The 24,562-nt window shown below is 32.6% G+C and overlaps 2 protein-coding genes across 2 annotated transcripts; both read right to left on the minus strand.

The window, feature by feature from the left end:
* Positions 1 to 448: 448 nt before the first annotated feature.
* Positions 449 to 4,458, minus strand: LOC132276855 (caffeic acid 3-O-methyltransferase-like). The gene is made up of 4 exons (XM_059778480.1): positions 3,669 to 4,458; positions 2,324 to 2,634; positions 1,381 to 1,445; positions 449 to 1,018 (listed from the first exon to the last, which is right to left on the minus strand). The coding sequence occupies exons 1-4, from the start codon at positions 4,109 to 4,111 to the stop codon at positions 722 to 724; spliced, it is 1,116 nt and encodes a 371-aa protein (XP_059634463.1). The 5' UTR covers positions 4,112 to 4,458; the 3' UTR covers positions 449 to 721.
* A 13,191-nt stretch (positions 4,459 to 17,649) lies between these two features.
* On the minus strand, positions 17,650 to 19,945 carry LOC132276857 (protein DMR6-LIKE OXYGENASE 2-like). Its single transcript, XM_059778482.1, has 4 exons — positions 19,667 to 19,945; positions 19,270 to 19,517; positions 18,844 to 19,165; positions 17,650 to 18,083 (listed from the first exon to the last, which is right to left on the minus strand). Exons 1-4 carry the CDS (start codon positions 19,883 to 19,885, stop codon positions 17,832 to 17,834), a joined length of 1,041 nt encoding a protein of 346 aa, XP_059634465.1. The 5' UTR covers positions 19,886 to 19,945; the 3' UTR covers positions 17,650 to 17,831.
* Positions 19,946 to 24,562: the final 4,617 nt, after the last annotated feature.

Raw genomic sequence — 24,562 nt, forward strand, 5'->3', positions numbered from 1 at the left:
ATATATAAATAATATATATACAATTGCAAACCAAATCCACATTTCCTACTCTCTTTGTCGGCAACCTCAGGCCCACCACACAGAACAATTACACATTGTAATAAATAATTCAACCCATTTCTCTCATTCTCATCACCATATAACATATATACATATATACATATATATCATAAACATTACAGCATGGCCCATCAGGATAGTTCCAGCTCCAATTGTTAACAGCAGTCTACACTCGATTGTAAACTTGATTGAAAAACATATATATATATATATATATATATATGTAGTTATAATATTTTCTCATTTTTTATATTTTGTTAGTGTAATAGACAAAATTTCAAGTTTTTCCACATTAAGCACCCTTTTAAAAAGAACAGTAACAATGCTGCTACCATTCATGGAAGAAGTGATGATTGACTACTTCAACTTTAAGAATTCCCTTATCTGATAATTGCAAACGCGACATTTTTATTTGATATCGCTGGTTACAAGAAGGTAAGAAGACGGACTGAAAAGGCAAAGTGTCAACTCTTGCACAAACAGACTGAAAAAGAAAACCAGTACACAAGTAGAGACTTGAATTTAAGACCTCCCAAACCAAGGCCTAATACCATGTTATAACACCACTTAATTGCCCCCCATTAACTAGATTAAGCAACAGATGAATGGGTCCAGCAATGTATATCAAGCTCCCACATACCGAGCTGCCTCAAAGAACTGTCTACTTGTAGAATTCCATGGCCCAAAAGTTACAGGCGAAACATTCCATTCTAATGCCAGCAAATCCAGCCCCAGTTGCCAACGCGAGAAACTCCTGTTGCGTCCGCTCCTTACCTCCTGGGTTTTGAGTCAGCATGACCAGATCAATTTGGCAAATGCTTTTCACAGCCGAACTAGTTTCAGGTAGCACCGGAAGAATTCCCTCCACAACAATTACTTTCCCATTGTCTGGCAGAGCTTTATAGCAGTTCTTTAGCAACTTCAAGCAGTGTTCATCACTCCAATCATGAAGTATCCACTACCACAACATTGTTATCAAGTTCAAGTCAAATAAGTTGTAGACAGAAAAAGATGTAATCCTAGCACTTATGAGACACCAGAAAAGCTGAAAGAAAAATGTTGAAAGGTTAAAAGAGCAATGTTGTATATCCTTAAACGACTCTTAATTTCCACTGACATGTTGATCATTTTATCCTTTCAGTTCCAAACAAATCGATCATCATTTTGCTATTGTTTTAAAAAGTACCACCAACGCATCAACTGGAGTGGGGTTGCAGAACAATTCAGTAATGAATAATGCATTTTCCTTGGTACAAATTTGTATATCACTGCTCAATGTTAGCGTGTTAAAAATTCTTATAATTTGTAATTATCAATTACCTTCATAAAAATAGCAGCTCCTTCTGGTACACTTTCAAACATATCTCCCCCGAGATGTTCGATGCCTGCAAAAAAAGTTAATTTCATACTTAGGGTTGCCAGTGAAATGGTACATGACAGGGCTATCTGTTCTGTAAAACACAATCTGGTGACTAAACTTAGACCTTTAAGAGTTCAGCAATGAGTTACCATCTTATCAAAGAACATATAACCATCACAGTAGATAATCATATATAGGTTCAGACAATTTTGCCTATTGGACTTCATTAATATCAGTGAATTTAATTTTTTATACTCCTTTCCTTTTTTTCTTATCGAGCAAACGGTATATCCTTTTTGTAAATCCTTGCCATTCTTAATCTATTATTCAAACAAACACGAAAGATATGCTTGCATATTCATCTGAATGTCAAGCTAAATGTGTAATTATTGGAATAATTGTTGGCGACTCAAAGGAAGGGTATGGAAGCACAATAACTTACAAGCTGCTCTATATCTACACGAATCTAGAAAAATTCACTTGCGTTGTATTATTCAGTTTATATACCTGATCAGACAAACTTTTAATCAAACAATTTTTTTTTTCCTAGTTAGTACTCACACACACGTCTCTTTTGAGACTTTAACCCCTGACCTTCCTTTGGGAAGTAATAGGCTGATACCGCTAAGCTACTGACACGTTAGTTAATCAAACAGTTTCATTTCCTACATGGAAAACCCTTTCGGCCCACTTAGCCTTGGGGGTATTTTAGTGTTGGGTTCTATAGGAACTGGACAATCCTCTTTGGTTATCTATATGGTGACAAATTAAGTTCACTGTCAGTAAAGAATCTGACTACAGATGTCCATATTGTATTTTGTCAAACTGAAATATGAAGCTAGCAGATACCATAAAACGACCTAATAACATGAAGAAAAATTATGTTGAAACTAGAAATCTTACCAGGATAGGGTGGTGCATGTCGTATAACATGAGGCAAGTCAAAATTAATACCCTTAATAGCAGGGTATTTGGATGTAATCATGTTGAGGGTAACTCCGAGACCACCACCAACATCAACTAGCTTTGTAAGGTGCTCAAAACCCTTGTAGGACTCTAGGATTTTCTTGATTACTATAGTTGTGTGGTTCTTCATCGCCTTGTTAAACACCTCATTGAACCTGGGATCTTTGCCTGGGTAGTCAAATGCATGCGTTCCGTGGACTTTGTTAAAGGGAATGCCTCCTTCAACAACTGCACTTTTTAGTTCGTACCTAAGGCAAATTCAACCATGGAATTAGCTGCGACTTCCAATAGAAGTTCAATAATAGTATTGTAACTTGAACAATTCTAAAACTTTTATTCATGATTTCTTAATGAGAAAGAATTCAAAGTAGTTAGAATTTTACAACATTCACTCAAAAACATAAACAATTAAGACTTGAATAGAAGCAAGTAAACGGATAAGAAGTGTTTGGAGTTGGGTGTACCTACCAACCTATTGAACAAATATTCACATAGGGTCTCTTCAGTTGTTAATTATGTTTTGCTATAGTATTTAAGAATTACAATTATTTTAGCTGTCAATAATTCCACCTCCATGACCATCACATCACTTCAACAATCAACAATGATAGTTTTTTTTTTGGTTAAAACAATCAACAATGATAGTTGCTAATATAATAACAGAACTATGCTCATTTCTACAAGGGTAAAGTGCAAAAGAAAAATCATTTGCTATATAAAAATAATAATTGTGCAAAAGCCAATCTTGCTATACTGTATTTGCCCACGCTTATGGCATTCAAAAAAAAAAAAAAAAAAAAAATCTCTATAATTTGAAAATTTGTAGCAAGTTTCTATAGTCCATTTTGACCCATTTTTTTTTAATAAAAACCCCAAAATACTTTTAAGGGTATTTGAGATATTTCAGTCTTCAATTTTCTATAAAAAAATCCTAACAATTTTGTAAAAACCCCAAAAATTTTATAAAAAAATCCAAAATTTTGAAATCACTGCTTTTGTTTTTAATTTATTTTAAAGGCATTTTAGGTATTTCAATCTTCAAATTGAATGTATATATTTATTTATTTATTTGGCACTTCAAAATTGTATCCTATCCTGAATTTAACTGCAAATGTCTCGGGGCAGGATCAATCGTAAAATCAAATAGAGGATTACCTTGTACCCGACATAGAGCAGATACTTTGTGTGATCAATCGCCATCATCAATATGAAACTTGAAAAAAGAAAATGGTAAGAGGAATTAAGCAGGGATGAAGTTATACTTAGTAATTGAAGTACTGACCAGCTGTGTATGAAGACCTTGTCCTGAAGCAAAGCCATCAAGGGTCCTAATGATACTCCATCTTCATTCCTGACAAAGTATTTGGCAACAGGTGCCAATCCATACATCCTCCGGGTAGGCCCATCACAATCACCGTCAACTACGGAGCAAGTGAGCACGGAGTAACTTGCCAGCAGCCGGAGGATCCGATCCAGCATGGTGGGTGCCTCCGGGTTAGTAGTAGGTATCTGAGACGCGATCTCCACCGGGGAGAGGTGCGCCCCAGGCCCTGCTTTGGCTATGATCTCCAGCACCCCCAGCTCTATGGTGGCATTCAACACCATAGGCAGCGTCGAGGAGTTCACCAGTTCCATCGCATACGAGCAGTGCTGCTCTTCTTCATCACCATCAAGCTCATAAGAATTGGAGATCATTGTGTTCCTCTTTGTTGAATAAGAGCTCATTTTGCCTTTGATTTTCACTCACTAATTACTAGTCTTACTACTAGTTCATATAAATGGAAGGAAACAGATGGACACTATTTATAGGCATCCATAAACAGCATTATGTGAAGGTTGTATACTTTACTTTGTATGAGACCAGGTTGAGTGGTTGAATTTGGTTTGATATTGACGGGAAAAGTGATTAGCAGTCCAAGCTACCGGTTGCAAATAATGTTCAACTTTTTTATTTGGAAGACATGTGTAGCACACTTTACCTTTCGGGAAAAATTTAAAAATGAAAACATGGTACACCCTTTTTCTTTTTCTTTTTCTTATTTTTGCACTTTTATTAATTTATTTTTTATTTTTACACTATTTTTATTTATATGGCATTTGTTTGACATGTACATTGGTGTCTTGATTTGGAGGGCGTGACACACATGTGAAGGCACTATTTTTGCTGAGAACGATAAGTACCATCCCACTTCAAGATTGGATTGTTGTGGTGGGGACACTAGCTCATTGGAGTCGGTGTAAAAATCATATTTTCTATACTAATGGCTCCTAAAAAACAAAGGTAAAATTAAGTTGGGAAGTTGAGTTGGGAAGTTGAGGCGAGGTGTGAGAAATAGGTTGACTTTTTTAATTAGAGATCATTCATCAATAAATTCACCAAAAAAATTAAGTTTTTATTCTTAAAATTTTTTAATTCCATCACATCAATATCTTATATACAAAAAATAAAAATAACAAGTTAAAAAAAACACAACTTCCTAATATAGATTAATAGTAGTTTTCTTCTAAAAACCCCGCAATGTTCTGTTTGGTGTGCATAAATAGAATGTCTATTCTAACCATTCATTTATTTGGTATGCAATTTAAAGTGGGAATAGTCATTCCATTGGAATAAAAATTCATTTCTGGGAATGAAAATTCATTCCACAACTAAACCTATGGAATGGCCATTCCATTCCCAAGTAATTTATTTTTAAAAATCGACTTCTCAAAACACCCTCATATTCCAAGTCTAAAAACCACTATTACCTTCCACCACAATAATCTCCGCCTTTCACCACCACCACCACTACCACTGTCTTCCACCACCACCGACTTTCACCATCGCCCACCACTTTCGGCCACCGCCACCGCCACCGCCTTTCTCCACCATTACCGCCACTGTTTGCCGCAACCACCACCGCTACCGCCACCACTTTCCACCACCACCACTGCCATTGCCTTTCACCACCTTCCATCACCACCGCCGCCATCGCCTTTCATCACTGCTACCACCTTTCATCACCGCCACTGCTACCGCATTTCACAACCATCACCACCTTCCACCACCGCCACCACCACAACCCTACACCACCATCGCCGCCTTTCACCGCCACCGCCACCTTTCACCACCACCACTCTGATATCCCCAGATTTTCGAATACGGGTTGGCCAGGCCCACGCCCGAATACCAGAGGATATCAAAAACAAATTGGTAATAAACGAACACAGATTACAAAAGAATAAAGAAGAATAAATAAAATGCTGACAAGAAACTAAAATGATAATCCAATAATAAACCTCAGGATATATTTCCATTAATTAATGAACTCTTCTGATACAACTGATACTCCAAAGTACAATTCGGGAATCCATACTATGTGGACCCCTAAAAAAATCCAAACTAAACAAATGACAGCAATAACAGTCTAAATCAGGAAACTGAATCATAAACGAACTCCTATGTAAATAAACCGGAATAGTGAAGTAGATTGATCCCTGCTCAGCACGAATAATCTCTACTCCTGACGAACACCTGAAAAATAATGGTGGGTCAGACCCACAAACAAGTTCTACTCTACTACAATCCAAGCAGAGATTCGATACACGTATACATCCTAATCAATCCAACAATAACTAGTAGTCCGTATATATATATACACACTATAAGAACCTCACTAGACTATAGGGTTGTCTCAACCTGAATAGTAGGCAACATGCAAAACGCACATATAGTGAGCATGAGTACCTAAACTTACTAGGGTACACAACTATACTGTATCTAGCTACACATCCCACGCGCCCTAACCACTGATCCTGATACTCAAGCTCATATCATGGCACCATACTTATATATATATAATCTAGTAACCAACCTATCTAGTATAAATTAATCCTTCATAAATCATTCAACTTGTTCAGTTGACCTGACTTGAATATAAGTAAGACTTAACATTTTAGTTAATCTATTCTCTTATATAATAAATTAATCATCCACAAGTCATTCAACTTGTTCAGCTGACCTGGCTTAAATATAAGTAGGACTTAACATTTTAGTTAATCCATTCCCTTATATAAAATAGGTAGGACTTAACTGATAAGTTAATCCGTCCCTAGAATGCCACCGTCCCATACCGGTGCATTAAACCAGACAATCCAACAATTGATGTAACAATTAAGGAAATACATCAAACAATCCAGAAATAACTATGATAATATGATATCAAATTATCACAACATATCAATGACTTATTATTTATTTAAGCTTCCTATATCATATGTCTTACATAAACTGAATCTTATACATCATGATATTTTATTATACCGTCAAATAAGCATTCTACATATCCAGTTCATCCTGCACAGTTAATCTCAATTGCTAAAACATTTTAAAAGATTAAATCTATTCGTTTGTTTAAAACATTCAAATAGCAAGCATCATTATGATTGAGTCTATTTAAATTTATTTAAACCCAAACTTAGTCCCTATTTAATGTTCAGGAATCCTAGGCATTTTTCTACGTTCCATCATTCTACATAAATGAAAAATACATAATTTAAACATGTAAAAATTCACACCAGAAATCAAATCAAAATAATGTATTTATCAATTCATAACACAAGAACATATATAAACCAATTTCATAAAACTTATGTTCTAATTCAATTAAACATATATAATTATTTAATTTTATGTGTTTAATAAATCCTGGAATTTCCTAGGCATGTACAGAAACACGAATCAAAAGGAAAGAGATAGAAGAAGAACTTGCCTTAAACTTTCGGATCAAAAGTTAAACTTCTTCTTCCTAGATCCTCTTCTCTAAAGGGTTTTCTCCTCCTTCCTTCCTCTTCCTCCTTCTCTCTCTAACTCTCTCTTTCTAATATAAAATCACATATTATATTTTTTGAAGCCTCCTACGGATTTATACTTATTTATATATGGGCTAAAGAAAATTAATCATAATCCTAATTTCATTCCAAGTCAACTTAATAAAGAAAAATAAAAATAAAAATATAAAAAGGTAACGTAAAATATGTTACATATATAATTTATGTATATCCTTATTGAATAAATAAATTTTATACATCCCATTATTTATTAGCAGATTGTCTAATAATACTTAAGTTACCATAATATTATAAGGTAACCTAAAACATGATACATATATAATTTATGTATATCCTTATTTAAAAAATAAATTATATACATCCCATTATTTATTAGTGGATTATCCAATAATACTTAAGTTATCATAATATTATAAAGTAACTTAAAACATAACACGTATCAAATCTATGTATATTTTTATTATTTAAATATAAAATATATACATCATATTAAATATTACTACCCAAGTTACCATAAAAGTAATTAATAAATTACCCATTATTTAGTAATGGATTATGCAATAATACTTAAGTTACCATAATATTATAAAGTAACTTAAAATATAACATGTATCAAATCTATGTATATTTTTATTATTTAAATATAAAACATATACATCAGATTAAATATTACTACCCAAGTTACCATAAAAGTAATTAATAAATTATTTTTCCTTTTATATATTTATATAATATATATCTATATATATATATATCTACACAACTATCCATGGGTAATAATTCATACACATCTAACCTCCTATCCAAGTAGTCCATTGCCCCCAATTGGTTAGCCCATTACTACTAACCATAATCATAAAAAAAATAATAAAATAATAATAAAATAAAAGAAAATATTTAATTTACAATTAATCAAAACACCATTTAAGCACATAATCTAATTAAACAATTAACACATAGACAAATACAAATAACACATAGACAAATAATCAATACTCAAGTAACACTTAATTCAATTAAACCCATAAGCAATTAGTCAAATAATCAATTAAATAATTAAAAATACAATTAAAACAAATAAATAAATATCGAGACTATCCTTTTAAAATTAGGGGTATTACAACCACCTTCTGCCACCACTACCTTCCACCATCGCCACCGCCATCGCCGCTTTTCACTACCGCCACCGCCACCGCCGCCTTTCACCACCACCGCCGCCACTGCCACCACCACCTTTGTGATACCCCTCGGATCCGCGACACGGGTTGATCAGGCCCAAGCCCGAGCCCGAGGGAATATCAAACAATTAAAGTATTTTATAATGAACACGGAATACAAAATGAATTAAGAAATAAAATCAAAGCTGAAAAGAACTAAAAATAGAATCCGCAAAATATTATAATTATTAAAATCCATCAAACCCAAACTCCATCAGTTTACAACTCGGGAATCCATCTCTAGTGGACCCCTATTAAACATCCAAACGGAAGATAGAACAACTGTAATAAACATCCAAAAATAAAACCATAGAGAGAGCCCTACATCGTCGGAAGAGTAAATAGAGACCTCTGCTCAGCACGAACACGTCTAAGCCTGGAACTGTCGTGTACCTGAAAAATAGAAGTGGGTCAGGCCCACGCGCAAGTTCTATACTACTACAATCCAAACAGAGGCCCGATACGCATGTACATCCTAAACAATTCAACAATAGCTAATAGTCCGTAAATATATATATAGTCACACTAAAGGACTCTCACTGGACTACAGGCCGGTCTCAACCTGAATAGAGGTAACATGCTAAAACGCACACGAAGTGGGCATATGTACCTATACCTAAACAGGGTACACCTCTAACCATCGTATCCAGCTATGCATCCCAATGCATATACGCTTCCTAACTGTCGATCCTGAGACTCAAGCTCATATCGAGGTACCATAACAATATATTTTAAATCCATCATGTATCCTAGTAGTGTCGCTCAACTAGTTGTTGCCATGACACTACAAACAATAGGACTTAACTTTTAGTCAATCCTATTATTAATCCAGAGTAGGTAGGTTTTGGTATTTTTGAAACCAAACCATCCCTAGTATACCACCGTCCCATACCGGTGTATACAATTCATCCGTCCAGCAGTTGATAACATAGTCGCTAAAGGTAAATATCAACTAAGTCCATACATCCGTCACTGATACTAACAGTTATCAGGTAATCATAAATACGCATAGTTAAACTATATACGTAAACATGTCCAGATTTATATCCATTACTGATACTAACAATTATAATATAAGCATCAATTAACATAGTCACGATATTTACATAAACCTACTCAGTTTAGGTTGTACCATATAATCCGGTATAATGATAGGATTATTTCAGATTATCATTCAACCCTCAGCAATTGATATTACGGATATTTAAAGTAAACATCAACAAAATCCATTCCTCCAACAGTTGATACTAACAATATTAATGCAAGCATCATGACAGAACTAAAGGATGTATAAGTACATGCTTAGCTTAGGTTGATTTTACAAAATCCCATTATCGCTAAGTTTAAGAATTATTATTCTTCAATACTAACATATTCTAAACAAGTGTAATTCAGATAGACGCTCCTGATATAGAGTTATACATGTTCTAATTATATCATCCGTCTCACAAGTTTACTATGGCAGAGAACTAAACATTACTAGCTTTACAGATTTAAACATAGTGTAGCTACCTGATTAAGTCCCTACTGTCCAAGCTATTCTAAGCAAATAGAGTTAATTAATACTACATCTGAAGCTTTAATCCAGCCATGTGCACAAATTAGACCTTCCATATTCAATTCTACACTCAACTGAAGACTCCAGAATCAACAACTGTATGCAAAACTGACTGGAAAACGCAGAAAAACAAAAAAAACACCAAAGGAGACGTCTCCCAAAATGTGGCGCCGCCTCCATTAGACCTTGGAGCCGGCTCCATATGTTGGGAGCCGCCTCTAAACACAAAGGAGCCAGCTCTATCCAAGGGAGAGCCGGCTCTCTCCCTCTCTACTCCTTCTTCTCCAATTCCGACGCCCGTTGCACCTTCTGTACCTTACTGCTATGATTTCCAGAAGTTGTTATCCAATCCCAGAGTGTTCCCAGTCCATGTTTAAGTCTTAATTACATTCCATTCATAGGTTTAAACAGAAAATTTTGCAAGTAACATCACATTTTAGCAAGTTTTGCAAGCAAACACACATACTGTGATAAATCAAGTTCTAGTATAAACAGATAACGTTTTTATTGATTAAATCAATCCTAGAATTATTTAGGAATGCAAAGAACACAAAACCTAAGGGAGAGAGTAAGGATACAACTTGCCTTACACCGACGTTCGTCTCAGTTTTCCGACGAAACTCTCTCTGTTGGCTCTTTGTTTTCCTTCCCAGCCGTCTCCAATTCCCTCAGCCCTTACTATATCGTAACAGTTTTTTTTAAAACCCTAGTCAGAAAATTACTTGAATATTTATAGGCCACTAACCTTAAGTTCAATTAAACCCTAAACATAATCCACACGGCCCATAGAAAAACTAGGTTAAAACTACGACGGCTGAACTGAAAACCCAATACAAAAACCTATATGCATGCAATACAATCACGTGCACACTAACTAAATTTAATTAAATAAATGCCTACCATTAATCAATAATTACAACAACTAATTACAACAACCAATTAAATAAATTAAAACAATTAATTTCAAATAAAACAAATAATCAAATAAATTCAAAACAAATAACCAAATAATGAAATTAAAAACCATTTATGCAAATAATCAATTAAACAAAACAATTAGTGAAATAATAAATAAAAATCGCAATTTAAACAATAATTTAAATACCAGGACTATCCTTTTGAAATTAGGGGTATTACAACCTTCCACCACCACCTTCCACCATCGTTTTCCACCACCTTCTACCACCGCCACCACCGCCGCCGCCACCGCCGCCACCACCTTTCACCATCACCACAACCACCACCTTCCGCCACCACCTTCCATCACCACCACCACCACTTTCCACCACCGCCTTCCATTACCACTATAGTCACACCACTATCTCCTTCCACCACACTACCGCCACTGTCTTCCACCAACACCACTGCCACCTTCTATCACCACTGTTACCACCAATTTCCACCATTGCCACCACCGTTACCTTCCAACACCACCACCTACATTACTACCGCTTTCCACCATCCACCACCGCCACTGCCACCATTTATTTTTAAAAAATTATTAGAGAATATCATTTTGTTAATTTAATTTAATTTATTTGTTACTAAGAGGGATATTTGGAGAATTCAATTAAAATTTTATTCCATTCTAAATTTTAAATTGGTCCAACCAAACACTAGAATGGTTATTATCATTCCATTCCTACACATTTCATATTTATAACCAAACAATAGAATGAGAATGACCATTCCATTCCATTCTCATTCTCATTCTATTCCCACTGCATTCCATTCTATTCTTGCACACCAAACGTAGCATAAGTGATTTCATTTAGTAATGCTTCAAAACCCTCGTGGCAGATGTGGCCATGGAATTAGGATCCTACTGTTCTGTATTTAATATAACAATTTAATATTGTGAACTAATAATTTTTAATTGTTAATGTAATAATTTAAAATTAATAATAATTATTATTCAATATATTTGTATTGGAGATAATATAATATTATTAATTAAAAATTTAATATATATAAATAGGATAATGCTTGGTGCTGTTTTATTAGGAGGAATTTTGTCCTCTCAATGACCTGGCCAAACAAAAAAAAAAAAAATTAAGTGTAAAAAAATAAAAGAATAATAATAAAAATAGGATAATGCTTAGCTACTCATTGGTGAGTAGCTTCGCCATGCTCACCCTTAGGTATTCCAATAATAATATAATATATCAGCTTTAATAAAAAAATCAGCAAAATAATAAAAAGGAAGAAGAAAGTCGGATCGATCCGTTTTAATTGGGTAATCATCCTCTCTTTTCTCTCTCCTCTTTCATTGAATCCCAACCCACGTTCTCCTGTCTCCACTGTTCTTCTTCTTCTTCACCCTATCTCTTTTTCTTTCTCTTTTTCATTGCTTCACAAAATTAATTAACAAAAATTAAACCAAACCAAAAGAAAAAATTTAATTGACAAAATTAAACCAAACCATCTTCAACTTTGCAACCAATTAAAGAATTGAGCCTGCTACGTTTTATCATTTGACACTTTTTCCTCTCTTTCTTACTCCTTTTTGTTTCTCTCCTCTCTTCATCACTGAACATGACAAATTCATTCTTTCAGTGGAAGATTTTCCTAATTACAGGTAACTCTTTTACAATTGAACACCCATTGCTCAATATTTCAAGTTTATTACATGGATCATTTATCAATTTTTTATTTTCTATGTTTTGTTTCTGTTTAATTTGTTGTTCCAAGTGTATGCATCGATGAGAAAAGCTGAAGCCACATATAAAAGTGTAGCCTGAATAAAACTAGGTCTGGTTTCTTTGTTATTAATGTGTTGACCTATGTTGATTTCTTGGTATATTTGTCTTTCTTTGTCAGATCAAGCATTGAATCTGTTCTAAAAGTTTAAGGTAGTAGGAATTAGCCATGCATAAATTTAATCTAAGTATGATTAAAAGTGAATATAGAAATGTAGTAAAACTGATAACATGTATGGAGATTTAATAAAAATTGAAGGATAAGAAATACCAAAAGATTTTATATTTTTTTTAACCTAGGCTCAATTCTTTAATTGGTTGCAAAGTTGAAGATGGATTGGTTTAATTTTGTCAATTAATTTTGTTCTTTTGGTTCAGTTTAATTTTGTGAATTAATTTTGTGAATCGATGAAAAAGAGAAAGGGTGAAGAAGAAGAACAGTGGAGAGAGGAGGGCGTGGGTTGGGATTCAATGAAAGAGAAGAGAGAAAAGAGAAATGGTGATTACCCAATTAAAATGGGTTGATTCGATTTTCTTTTTTTAAAATATTATTTTGTTGATTTTTTTTATTAAAGTTGATGTGTTATTTTGTTATTGAAACACCTAAGGAGTAAGTAGGGTGAAACTACTCATCGGTGAGTAACTAAACATTATCCTAAAAAAATAAACGAAACCTGTAAAAAATAGTTAAAACCTATTCTTTTCCACCACCACAGCAACCCAGATATCCACCATTGACCAAGTGGCGTAGCCACAGAGGGACAAGTGGGGGCAACTGCCCCCACTGAACTTTTAATTTTTTAAAATTTTATATAGAAAATTTTTTATATTTGTATAACTGTCCCCTCTAAAATTTAACAACGCACGTATATATATTGTATATATATAACCAAAAACCTTTAAAATTTAACAGTGTACGTATATATACTATATATATATATATATATATAACCAAAATCTCATTCACGGTTATCTATCAATTTATATTTTTACACAAAATATAATATTTTATTTTCACTTTCCCAAAATATTATATTCTTTTCCACTTTCCAAATAATAATAATAATAATAATAATAATTTCATCTAGATATTCTATCATACTTTTGACTTTACCACAAACAAATTGATTGTTTCCATTACATCTTCAGTCTTCAAACATTTTCCGCAATCCAAACAAAGTAAACGGAGTTACCAGTAGACAGAGACTCAATGCAGTAGACAGGTAATTTGATATATATTTTTTATCATCTAAATTTTACGATTATTATTTGATATTATAATTTTAATTAGAAAAATTATTAGTTATTAATATCAAAATAATTTTAGGACTTATTGTTCTTTCAAAATTTAGTTTGTGTAATTGTGTTATTAATTATTATTCTCTAAATAAAACTTCGAATATATTTTTTTTCAGCCCAAATCAATGAAATCACATATTCAACTCTATCAAAATTTATGATGGATTAAATTCTCTAGTTATAACTTATAAGGTTAAATTTGATTATCATGGTTTTTTATTTTTATTTTTTTACATATGTGATATATTAGAACAATTAGGTAACTTTGTTATTTTCTTTTTCATATCTTATTCTTGATTCATTGAATTTAAATTTTTTTTTAGTATATTTAATTTAATGAATTAAATTTTGAAATAAAAATGAATAATGTGAAAAATCATTGTGAATGTACTGACTAGAAATATTATGAATCAATATTTTAATTTTTACATATATTGTTTTGCTAAAAATTATATATATATATATATATATATTATTGCTATTAAATATTGCCCCCACTGAAAGAAATTCCTGGCTACGCCATTGCATTGACCCAATCTCCTCTTCTAGAAATACGATTCCCACTTCAAAATCCACCAAGTGTCCCAAAAACATTGTAACACGCTACCAAATTTGAATGGTTGCCATTCAGTCAATTCAAGTGTTGATGATTTGGGATGCAATACCTAGAAAGAGACCACTGCAAAAGACTTCTTTTCTGAAGGAGCAATGGTTTAGTAGTGAGTTTTAGTTTTTCAAAAAGTTCCATTATGGAGGAAATGAAATTAGGGTTACGGTTCTTGAGGGAAGACGAAATCTAAGGTTAGGGTTAGAGTTTGAGGAATGAGGTAATGAGGAATGGGGAAGAAGACAAAGGAAACTAAAGCCAATGGAGGAGGAAGAGAAGAAGTGCATGGGGTTTCACTTCGTCTCCTTGGATATTGAGAGAAATTATTTTTGTTCTGGGTTTATATCCATTAACCCATTTTTAACGGGTCTGATTGATTAAAATAGGAGTGATAATTTATGTTTAAACCCATTAAACCGTCCAAATTCACCCACTAAAATTAAATCATACAATTCAATATCAATAGTGGGTTAAGAGTGAGTACCCATCTTTAAGTTCTTAACCCTCTCAAACAAAACCCAAATTTTTTTTTTTTTTTTCAATGATCTACTCTTCAACTTCCTATATATATAAATTGGACAATACTTAGGTCCTCACTAATGAGGATTTATAATATCTTCATCGCTTATGTGGTCCAATGAAAAGAAACAATATCATCTTTTATTAAAGAGATCATAAAAATAAAATAAACCGGATCCATCGGGTAAAATGGGGGCAGCTATTTTTTTTTTTCTTCTTTTCTCTTTTTCAAGGGTTCAATTTCCTCTCTGGTTCTCTATCTTTCCGGCACCGCCTTCAGCCCTTTTTTCTCAACCATATTCTACCTCTCAACCTTCTAGTCCTGGACATCCATTCAATTGACAAAAATATTTGAAGGAGGTATGATCCATTTTTTTTTTTTTCTTGTTTCACACATCATCATTCATTTTTTCCCTGAATAAAAAAATAGCATTTAAATAACCAAAACAAAAGGGAAAAAAGAGAGAAAGAAACAGTTGTAATGATCAAATTCCATTGATTTTTTTTTTCCCTCAATAAAAAATCAGCAATTAAATAACGCACAAAAAAAAATGGGAAAAAAAGAAACTGATAAGATTTTTGAAAAAAAAAAAAAAAATCTAAGGGACATAATCTCACGAGAAATTAGGTTTTTGAGTTTTGTTCCACTTTCTTTTATTTCACTCCACCACACCAAACTAGCCCTCATATCATTGGTTAGTGGATGTGCAGGACCTCTCCTTTCTTGAAGAGGATATATCCTTATCCCAAAAATTAACATACTAAAATTTTTGCCAAATATTGATAATACAATAGCCGATTTCAACAGTGCAATCATAATTAAAATAAAAAAAAAGAATGGTATAGCTGCAAAGAAATTCCAAATATAGTTCATTTACTAATAACAATACTCAAATACGCTTAAGACACAAAGAGTATCATTATGTTAAAATATTCTTTTATATAAAATAAATACTGCCATGTATGATGTGTAAATTTTTTTATCTCCAATTGTTGTTAAGATATACTGCCACGTTGTATAAAATTATTATATATTTTACACAACTTTTTTGCACAGCCACATCATCAGAGCATTTCCAGCGGTATGTTAAAAACCTTTTTGTGTAAAATATACGCAACATAGAAATTGTAAATTTTTTTAATGCAGCATTCTGTTAAGATAAATTGCCACATCACCAATGTGCAAACGGGTTGTGTAAAATACACAACCCCTTTACACAGTCACGTACTAATATTTTCTCTTTCTTCCCCCTTTCCCACCCGCGTTTCTCTTTCTTCTCTCTCATTCCTTCATGCCTCTTTGTTTCCTACTTTTCTAGAGCACCATAGAGAAGAATTTGTAACTACGGTGAGGTAAAAACTGCTTGAACATCTTTTATTTATTTATTTATTTTTAATAAATATAGTTTGATTCGTCACTTTGTTTGATTTTATCTTCTGCAATCATCAAAGTAAATTCTGGGGTTTTTTAATTTTTAGATATATATTTTAATCACGTTTTATATAATTGTTGTTTTATGTAGTTAGAATTCTGGTGGGAAAGTTTTCTTTTTGCGGGATGGGAAAGTGAAATTTAGAGGGAAATTATAATTTTTTTTCCTAATTGAGGAAGATTGGGACGTGAGATTTAATCGCCAAAAAGTAAGGTGAATCAAGTAGGTTTGTAAAAGTTATATAGGGCCTTGGGTATGACACATGGTGGGTTATTATTGGAGGATATTTTTTTACACAAAAATACACTACCGCTGGAGATGCTCTCATATTCTACTTCCCTTTTTCCTGCTCTCATATTCTACTTCCCTTTTTCCTCCCTCTTTCTCATTTTATTAACAAATCAATCCTATATTAAGTAGTTTGTAAAACTTGTGTAGGATCCAGGCATAACACTCGTTGATTGTTATTGGAGATATATTTTTACATAAAACGCTTATTGGTGTTCCAAAAGTACCTTTTCCAAGTCCTGGAGAAGAGACGGAGCTAAAAATAAATAAATTAAAATTTTTGTTTAAATCTATTATGACACATCATATCATATTTATATACATAACTATTGTAGATGCTCTAAGACTCTTACCATATTTTGACTCTAATGGTAAGAACCCAAATATAACAACTTTCAATATTGAAATAAATAGAAATCCTGAAATAAGAATAATACAAAAACATATACAGTGATAGTTAATTAGTTACCGAGTATATGATCACCTAAGATTTGTTTAATTAATTAGTTACCGAGTATATGATCACCTAAGATTTGTTTAATATGTACTTAATATTTTTTTAATATAATATAAATTATAAGAATAAAATTATAATTTGTCAGTATAAATGGGATAGGATTATGTCCCTCATTGTGTAACAACACAAATTCCTCTAACCTCAACCTGTAACGTGAACTTTCAATTCTAACCACTCCCCGTTCCTAAATTATTTAATCAGTCTCATATATATTACGAGCGGGCCAGTGTTTTATCATGCCCCGTTTCAGGTACCGGGACAAAACGGTGTCTTTATTGGTCACCTATCAAGTAAAATAATAATTTCAAAGGTTGAGATCAATTCAAGTCATAGAATTTATAGTTTATAATATTGAAAGCTGAAAAGGAAGTACATTTTATTGAATATAAGCCGGAACTACGAGCCCAGGCTCGTCAAGAACATAAAGAAACTAATCAAGAACGACTTCCGCACTCATCAAGGACATAAAGAAATGACTTCAAGCAGAGGATGTCTTAAACATATCCAGACAGGTTTCAGTTTCAAGTCCCCTGTTCCAGAATTTTTGGTAGTACTCGCTGTATGTGAAGCTCCTATAAACACCAGGATTGTCGTCGTCAATCAATTCGGGGGCTGGTTGCATCACAGCATCAGGTGATGGACAATAGAACGTGGGAATTGAGATCCTCTCCTTGTTGCAATTCACCACCGCCCGATGGAGCACACTTTTGTAGCGATCATTGCTAAGTACCTACACAAACACAAAACAAAAATGATAAAAAAAAATAATAATAATAAATAAATAAATAAAATAAAAATAACTTTAAGGGCGCCCAGCAAATATATATAGACAAAATTTAATTATCAAATCAGAGATGATAAGATACACACTCACTTAACAAATCAGAAATAAATTAATTACAATTTTTAATTTGATAATTAAATTAGTATATATCTTTATTAATTATCCACGTCACAGGTAAATTAATAAGCTAAATATTATCCAATATATTATACGGAAGTTGAAATTTAAATAAATTTAATTTAACATTTGAGACACTAATTGGTGCTCTCAAAGGCGTCTATTCTTGATTGAATATCACCCTCTTCAAACTCAAATTTTGATTTAAATTTAATTCATTTATTAAAGTAGGATGACAACACCGAGTATTGGACGAGTTTTCCTAAACTCTAAGCTGGCCGTTGAAAATAAAAACTGGTCCCATACCCATCCTACAACCAAAACCTGACAACCCATACAGAACCATGCCATTCTCACGCTAATCCGACAAAAACCACCGATATGTGAATGCAAAAAAAAAAAAAAAAAAAAAAAAAAAATTAGAAAGAGAAAAAAAAAAAAAACCCTTGATGCTTTTTTCTTCGGATGCAAACAGCAGCCTAGTAAATCATAGGACACGTATTTACACACTAACACGTTGTGTGTGTAAGAGGGCCCTTTTGTTTTTGTTTTTTTGGGAGGTTGTGTGTGTATGTACGTAAGTGCTCACCTGTATTTGATCACCAATGTTGACGATGAAGGTGTTTGGGATGGGGTTGACAGCAAGCCACTTGCCATTTTTGAGGACCTGCAAGCCCGGCACGTCATCTTGAAGGAGGATTGTTATGACATTAGGATCAGCATGACCAGGTAACCCATATGTAAGTTCTGGTTGTGGACATGGTGGATAAAAATTGAGAGCCATGTGCTGTCCATGCTTCCCCAATGCCTTATTTATGTAATCTCCTTTTAGGCCCAAGCTTTCTGATATCCCTTCAACTAGTCTCAGAGCTAAATCTCTTACATTTCTACAATACTCTGCTGCATCTTCCCTGTTCAAAACAAGAAAATATGAAACTAACCATTTTATAGATAAATATATGTATGTATGTATGTATTTGTATATATATTAGAAAAGTTGAGAAATGTGTGATACCTTAAAGATGGAGGATTGGAGGGCCATTCATGTATGTAGTCCTCTATAGGATAACAGTGCAGTCTCAAGAAATCTCTCCAGTTGGATACCTTTTCAGTTTTCACGTTGAAACTAGTTGAAAGCCTCGTTGTCTTCAGAGGATCATCAGAATAATTCTTCAGCCTCTCGCTTTCCGGCATATGAAAAAACTCCCTCGACACCCCTAACACGTTATCAATCACTTCTTTTGGTACTCCATGGTTTTTAACCTTCACAGCAATCATAACAACAGACAATTAGCTTAGAATGAATGATGATGATGATCAACAACATGCTTTAAATATTGCATATGAAAGCATGATCAAAACATGCATATATATATATATATATATATGTATGTATGTATGTATGTGTGTACCTGAAAGAAGCCATAGTTTTGACAAGCTTGGCCAATCTGGTTAATCACATCAAAGTGCATACTACCATTGAAGCCTTGGAGATCAATGACAGGAATTGAATGATCAAATGACTGAACAACTTGATCAAGATTCGGGCGATCGGAGACGGGTCGGATGTAGTTTGTGGGAACATGGTTAACATCATAAATAAGGTCAGATACAAGTACCTTGGTAGCCATAGGCTTAAAAAACAGCAAGTACAGATTTTTCTTATTCCAACTTAGGAGTATGACTAAAGATTTAAATGATGACCATATCATGGTGGTGCGGTTCAAATTTATAAAGGGACGAGATTTGCTATTGGTACACGAGTCATTCATAGTTATCGCTAACGTGGTCCAATTCCAATCATAAATGCATAAATAATTTATAAATATAACATTAAAAAAGTCATAAATAAGAAAATTACAAAGTGTGACTGAATTTATTTTTTTTAAAAAAAAGTTATTATCTTTAATTATTATGACTTTTTAATTATAAATTATATGTGTATTTGTAATTGGATCACTTCTCACAAGAAGCGAGTCTTGTAGTTTATAAAGAAAGAACGAATCCTCTCCAATAAGAATGGGACTTGAATATATTGGCTTCCATCAATATCCTTTCTGAAGTAAGTAATTTATTGCAGGGCATAATAGATGTTTAACTAATTAGTCAATGAGTTATCGTTATCAGATTCTTATTTTTTAAAAAAAAATAAAAAATTCAAGTTTCAATAAATAAAGGCACCGTGTCTAAGTATTGATTAAGACGAATAAAAATAAAAAATAAAGATAGGACTGTATTTGATTAGGTGGCATGTACAGCCTAACAATGACTAGACGACCAATGCTGCAGAAGTTTCTGTATCTTTGAACACACTACCGGCTCAATTATTTAGGGGCATTTAATGGGCACGGAGTATTATGTTTTTTCAGTTTAAGAACTTTTAGAACCATCAAAAGAAAAAAAAAAATTTAGCCACGTGACACTGAGTGACAGTAGCTTTGTACAAATGCAGCAACGTGAATTGTCAAATCCGCAATTAACTAAATATATAAATAAATTCAACAGACACGAATTTTAAAAAATAAATGAATCCACAAATTGGTAAGAAATTCAACAATTTTGACAGTACAAGTAGATTAGCTGACCGGGCGGTTGGACAATGTGGTAACCATTGTGGGAGGGGGCTGTCAAAGATAGACTAGTAGGGTAGAAGCCTAGAAGGATTCATCTTCAGGTCCAATTTTTTGACTGCACGCTCAGATTCGATGACCTAAATAATTTGTAGGATTACGTTTTTACATGACGCAATTCGCTCAACGTCATCTATTTCTTAATTTAAAAATTTAATTAAAATTTTTTTATTGGATTGCTAAAGATAATTTTGTAAGTTTTATTTATTTTGGGGGGGGGGGGTTTAGTTCTCACGCATGGATTTTGCAAAAAGATGATGATGTCATAGGACATTCGTCACAATATAGTGCGTCATGTACTGACTTAATTGCATCATAAATGCTCCTAACAGAATTTATATATATATATATATATATACACGAGTGTATGTTATGTCATGGCTCTTGTCACCACCTCTGGCCGAGAGAAATGATGGCGTTTCCAAGTTTCCAACCTAGTGGCGCCACACCATTTCTATGAATGTTATATACTTATTTTATACGGAGTATTATATAAAAAAACATATTTGATAAACTTGAATGGCATTTTTGGCCTTCTTGGTTAGTTGTAGCGTTTTTTTGGTTGATTGTAATTTTCTTTCAAATTAGGTTCGTAAAATATTTTTAAAAATATATTTATATTTTTTATTTTTTAGTATTTAATTGTCGTTAAAATATTTACGAAAATAAAAATATTAAAACTTAACAAAATTAACTTAACTATTAATTTTTGACAAATTTTTTGACAAATTATTTTACATGTTCCGTTTAATAAATTCAACCTCTTTTACTAAATATCATATATATATATATATATATATATATATATATATATATATATATATATATATTGCCTCAAAACAAACTAACCTTAATGTGTTAATCCTCTAATTTTGAAAAAAATAAAAATATATATTCTTTTGTTTTTGCCTTTTGGTTGTTAAAACTTTGTTGCATGCGTACATAATTCATGATATTGCATGGTCCGCATGGACTTCCTAAAATTTCTAGTCAATTAACAAGCTTTTGCTCAGTTTTTTTTTTTTTTTAAAAAAAAAAGCAAACAATCCCATTTCATTTTGTGGAGTCTTGGTACCGTAAATTAGGGAGTCCAACAAACAGATATGAAAATTTTAAGTGAGGAAAAAAAATTAAAAATATTAATGATATCGTGATAACTTTTATCCTCGTTCATAAAAATCGATGCATCTTGAATCCTCCTTGTGTTAAGTGCATATAAGGAGGGTTCAATGTCAATATGAAACTCCAGGCCCATACGACACAGTGTTGTGATGGCTCGCTTGGGCTTCTAACTAAAATTTAAAACCCGAAGTTGGTTAATACCCCTATAACCCAATTTTGATTTTGAGCTACACCGTGTACCCACCTATCATACTATCTTGTACCCACCAAGTGGTTTCGGCACCAATGTTTGATGCAATTGTAAATGTAATGAATGATGATTTAGAGTCTGGATGTTGAATAATTTTGAGTGATTTATGTAAAAGCATCTCTAATGGGCTCTTTATAATTAGGCTCTTCGAATTTATCACATCATCATTTTTCAATAGCCATGTCAGTATTTTTCATAACCGTCAGCGTTTTAGAGCCTTCAAATTTTAGCTATAGGATGTACTTCAATGGTGCATTTTCGCTCTCCAAAAATATTATTATTTTAATATTTATTAAAATTTTTATAAATTTTATTTTTTAACTTTTTTCTAACTGCTATATTTTTAAAACGGCTATATCATACAAAAAATTTAAACAATACAATATTTATTATGAATTATAAAAATAAAAAAATAATATAATACGTCATGAATTTAAAAATAATAATAATAATACAATACCATTATTAAAATAAATTAGGAAAAACAAAACAATCATATGGAATGCATGAGATATTCCTATGGAAAACTTGAATTACTGCGTGAGCGTATAAATCCTAATATTTCATTTTGGCGTTCAATTAGCCATACTTTCCCGACTTGTGTTGGCATCGATTCTGGATATTTTTGCATAATTAACATTTCTTCAGTTCTTTGTTTGTTTTCAATCTATCTGAGTTTGCTTTGAAGCTCGAGTTGTCTGGTTTTTTCTTTGTCTACTTTGCGTGTCTCTCGTGCCATTTGAGCGGCTTCAAGACTTTTAGATTTAGATTGATAAAGAGTTGTTGCGTGATCGAATTTACTAATGAAATCATTCTGAAAATTGCTTAGAACATTCATCCTTATTTCGCCTTTACTTCTCTGTTTTTTGTCTTTGTAGTCGTTGACATTCTTCAACATCCGTCGGATCATTTTCGCCTATACCAAACTTCGTGTCGTTACTGCATTACTTGATGGAGTAGATGGGTTTGAGCAACCAATAAACTCACTATCATCAATGTGGATTCCACTCTTCTTCGGGATTTATATATATATATATATATATATATATATATATATATATATATATATATATATATCAATTCCTTTTTACAATGTAAATGTCATTTATTGTTGCTCTTCAAAATGTTCCAACAATTGTCAAAATTAAATTTGGTCTTATTTTGACGACCGAACAACTCTTTGGCGTTTATCATCTAAAAAAAATAAAAATCAATGTTTACTAGAAGACAAATATTTAAAATATCTACCAATTAAATTTAATATAATAAATAACTTACCTTTATACTCATTGTCTTGCCTACTAAGATAATTCCTTTTGATCTGGGCATGCATCCAGAAAAATTGGTAATCATTTGTTGCATGAAGGACCAACGATTCAAGCAGACGTTATGATTTCTTTTAGGTGTACCAGCACCACTAACGTGTTGCTCAAAACTTTCATGAATTCAGATCCATAACGCTGTCTTTTGGTGGTCTGAACCAATGACCGCATCAGTGCTAATGGTCATCCACGCATAATATAAAGCCTCATCTTCAACCGTGGACCATTTAGGAGGCTGAATAACCCTTTGCTTTCTGAGAGGTTGAGAGTTACTGGATTGTGGCACTTTAGTAAGAATGTTGAAATTTTGAGAAGGTTGATGAGACATAAATTGAGATTCTTCTCCAACAAATTGAAATTCTTCTTCAACAAATAAGAAGGGATCAAAATTATCATTTGATTGGTTGAATTAGAAGTTATAGTTGTAATATAGTGGTAGAGGATCCATAGAATTGAACTTGAGTAAAAAATATAATTAAAAGATTGAGAAAATGACTTAGTGGTTGTAATTGTAGGTTGAAGAACACAGAAGATGGGTTGGATATGAGGTGTATAATAGTAGGGGTTAATGTATTTATTAAGGAAAAATGAAAAGTTTTTTTGTTTTTTTTTTTTAAATATATATATATATATATATATAATTATGATATATATTAAACAAGTGTAGGGGGATTTGCCTAAACAAAATATGTTTTTGTGCCGATATAGCCGTTAAGGCACTGTTTTGCCTAAACAGTGCTTAAAACGGCTATAATGTCAGTAGTAATATTTGAAAAAGTAAATTTTTTTTTTTAACAAAAAAAAAGCACTTTCTCTATTTTTTTAACTTTTTTTGCCAAAAAAAGCGTTTAAGGCACTGTTTGTGTCTGCCAAACAGTGCCTTAACGGCTCTTTGGTTCAATTATTTTGAGAAAAAAAAAAGAAGCCAAAAATCTGTTTTTTTAGCCATTTTTTTTTTTCAGGCAAACATGCCCTCAGGAACAG

The sequence above is a fragment of the Cornus florida genome, unplaced genomic scaffold, assembly GCF_030987335.1.
Source record: "Cornus florida cultivar Cherokee Brave unplaced genomic scaffold, ASM3098733v1 CherokeeBrave_3.0.0_Hap2_Chr10, whole genome shotgun sequence".
NCBI classification, from domain to species: Eukaryota; Viridiplantae; Streptophyta; class Magnoliopsida; order Cornales; family Cornaceae; genus Cornus; species Cornus florida.

What these genes read in the sequence shown, in the direction of transcription:
- LOC132276855 (XM_059778480.1), bottom strand. Translation starts at nt 4,111, where the DNA reads ATGAGCTCTTATTCAACAAAGAGGAACACAATGATCTCCAATTCTTAT. An exon ending in AAGGTCTTCATACACAGCTG is followed by an intron (nt 2,635 to 3,668) that starts GTCAGTACTTCA and finishes AATTTGCCTTAG; the next exon opens with GTACGAACTAAAAAGTGCAG. An exon ending in GAGCTGCTATTTTTATGAAG is followed by an intron (nt 1,019 to 1,380) that starts GTAATTGATAAT and finishes ATGTTGTGGTAG; the next exon opens with TGGATACTTCATGATTGGAG.
- LOC132276857 (XM_059778482.1), bottom strand. Translation starts at nt 19,885, where the DNA reads ATGGCTACCAAGGTACTTGTATCTGACCTTATTTATGATGTTAACCAT. An exon ending in AAAACTATGGCTTCTTTCAG is followed by an intron (nt 19,518 to 19,666) that starts GTACACACATAC and finishes ATTGCTGTGAAG; the next exon opens with GTTAAAAACCATGGAGTACC. An exon ending in TCCAATCCTCCATCTTTAAG is followed by an intron (nt 19,166 to 19,269) that starts GTATCACACATT and finishes TGTTTTGAACAG; the next exon opens with GGAAGATGCAGCAGAGTATT.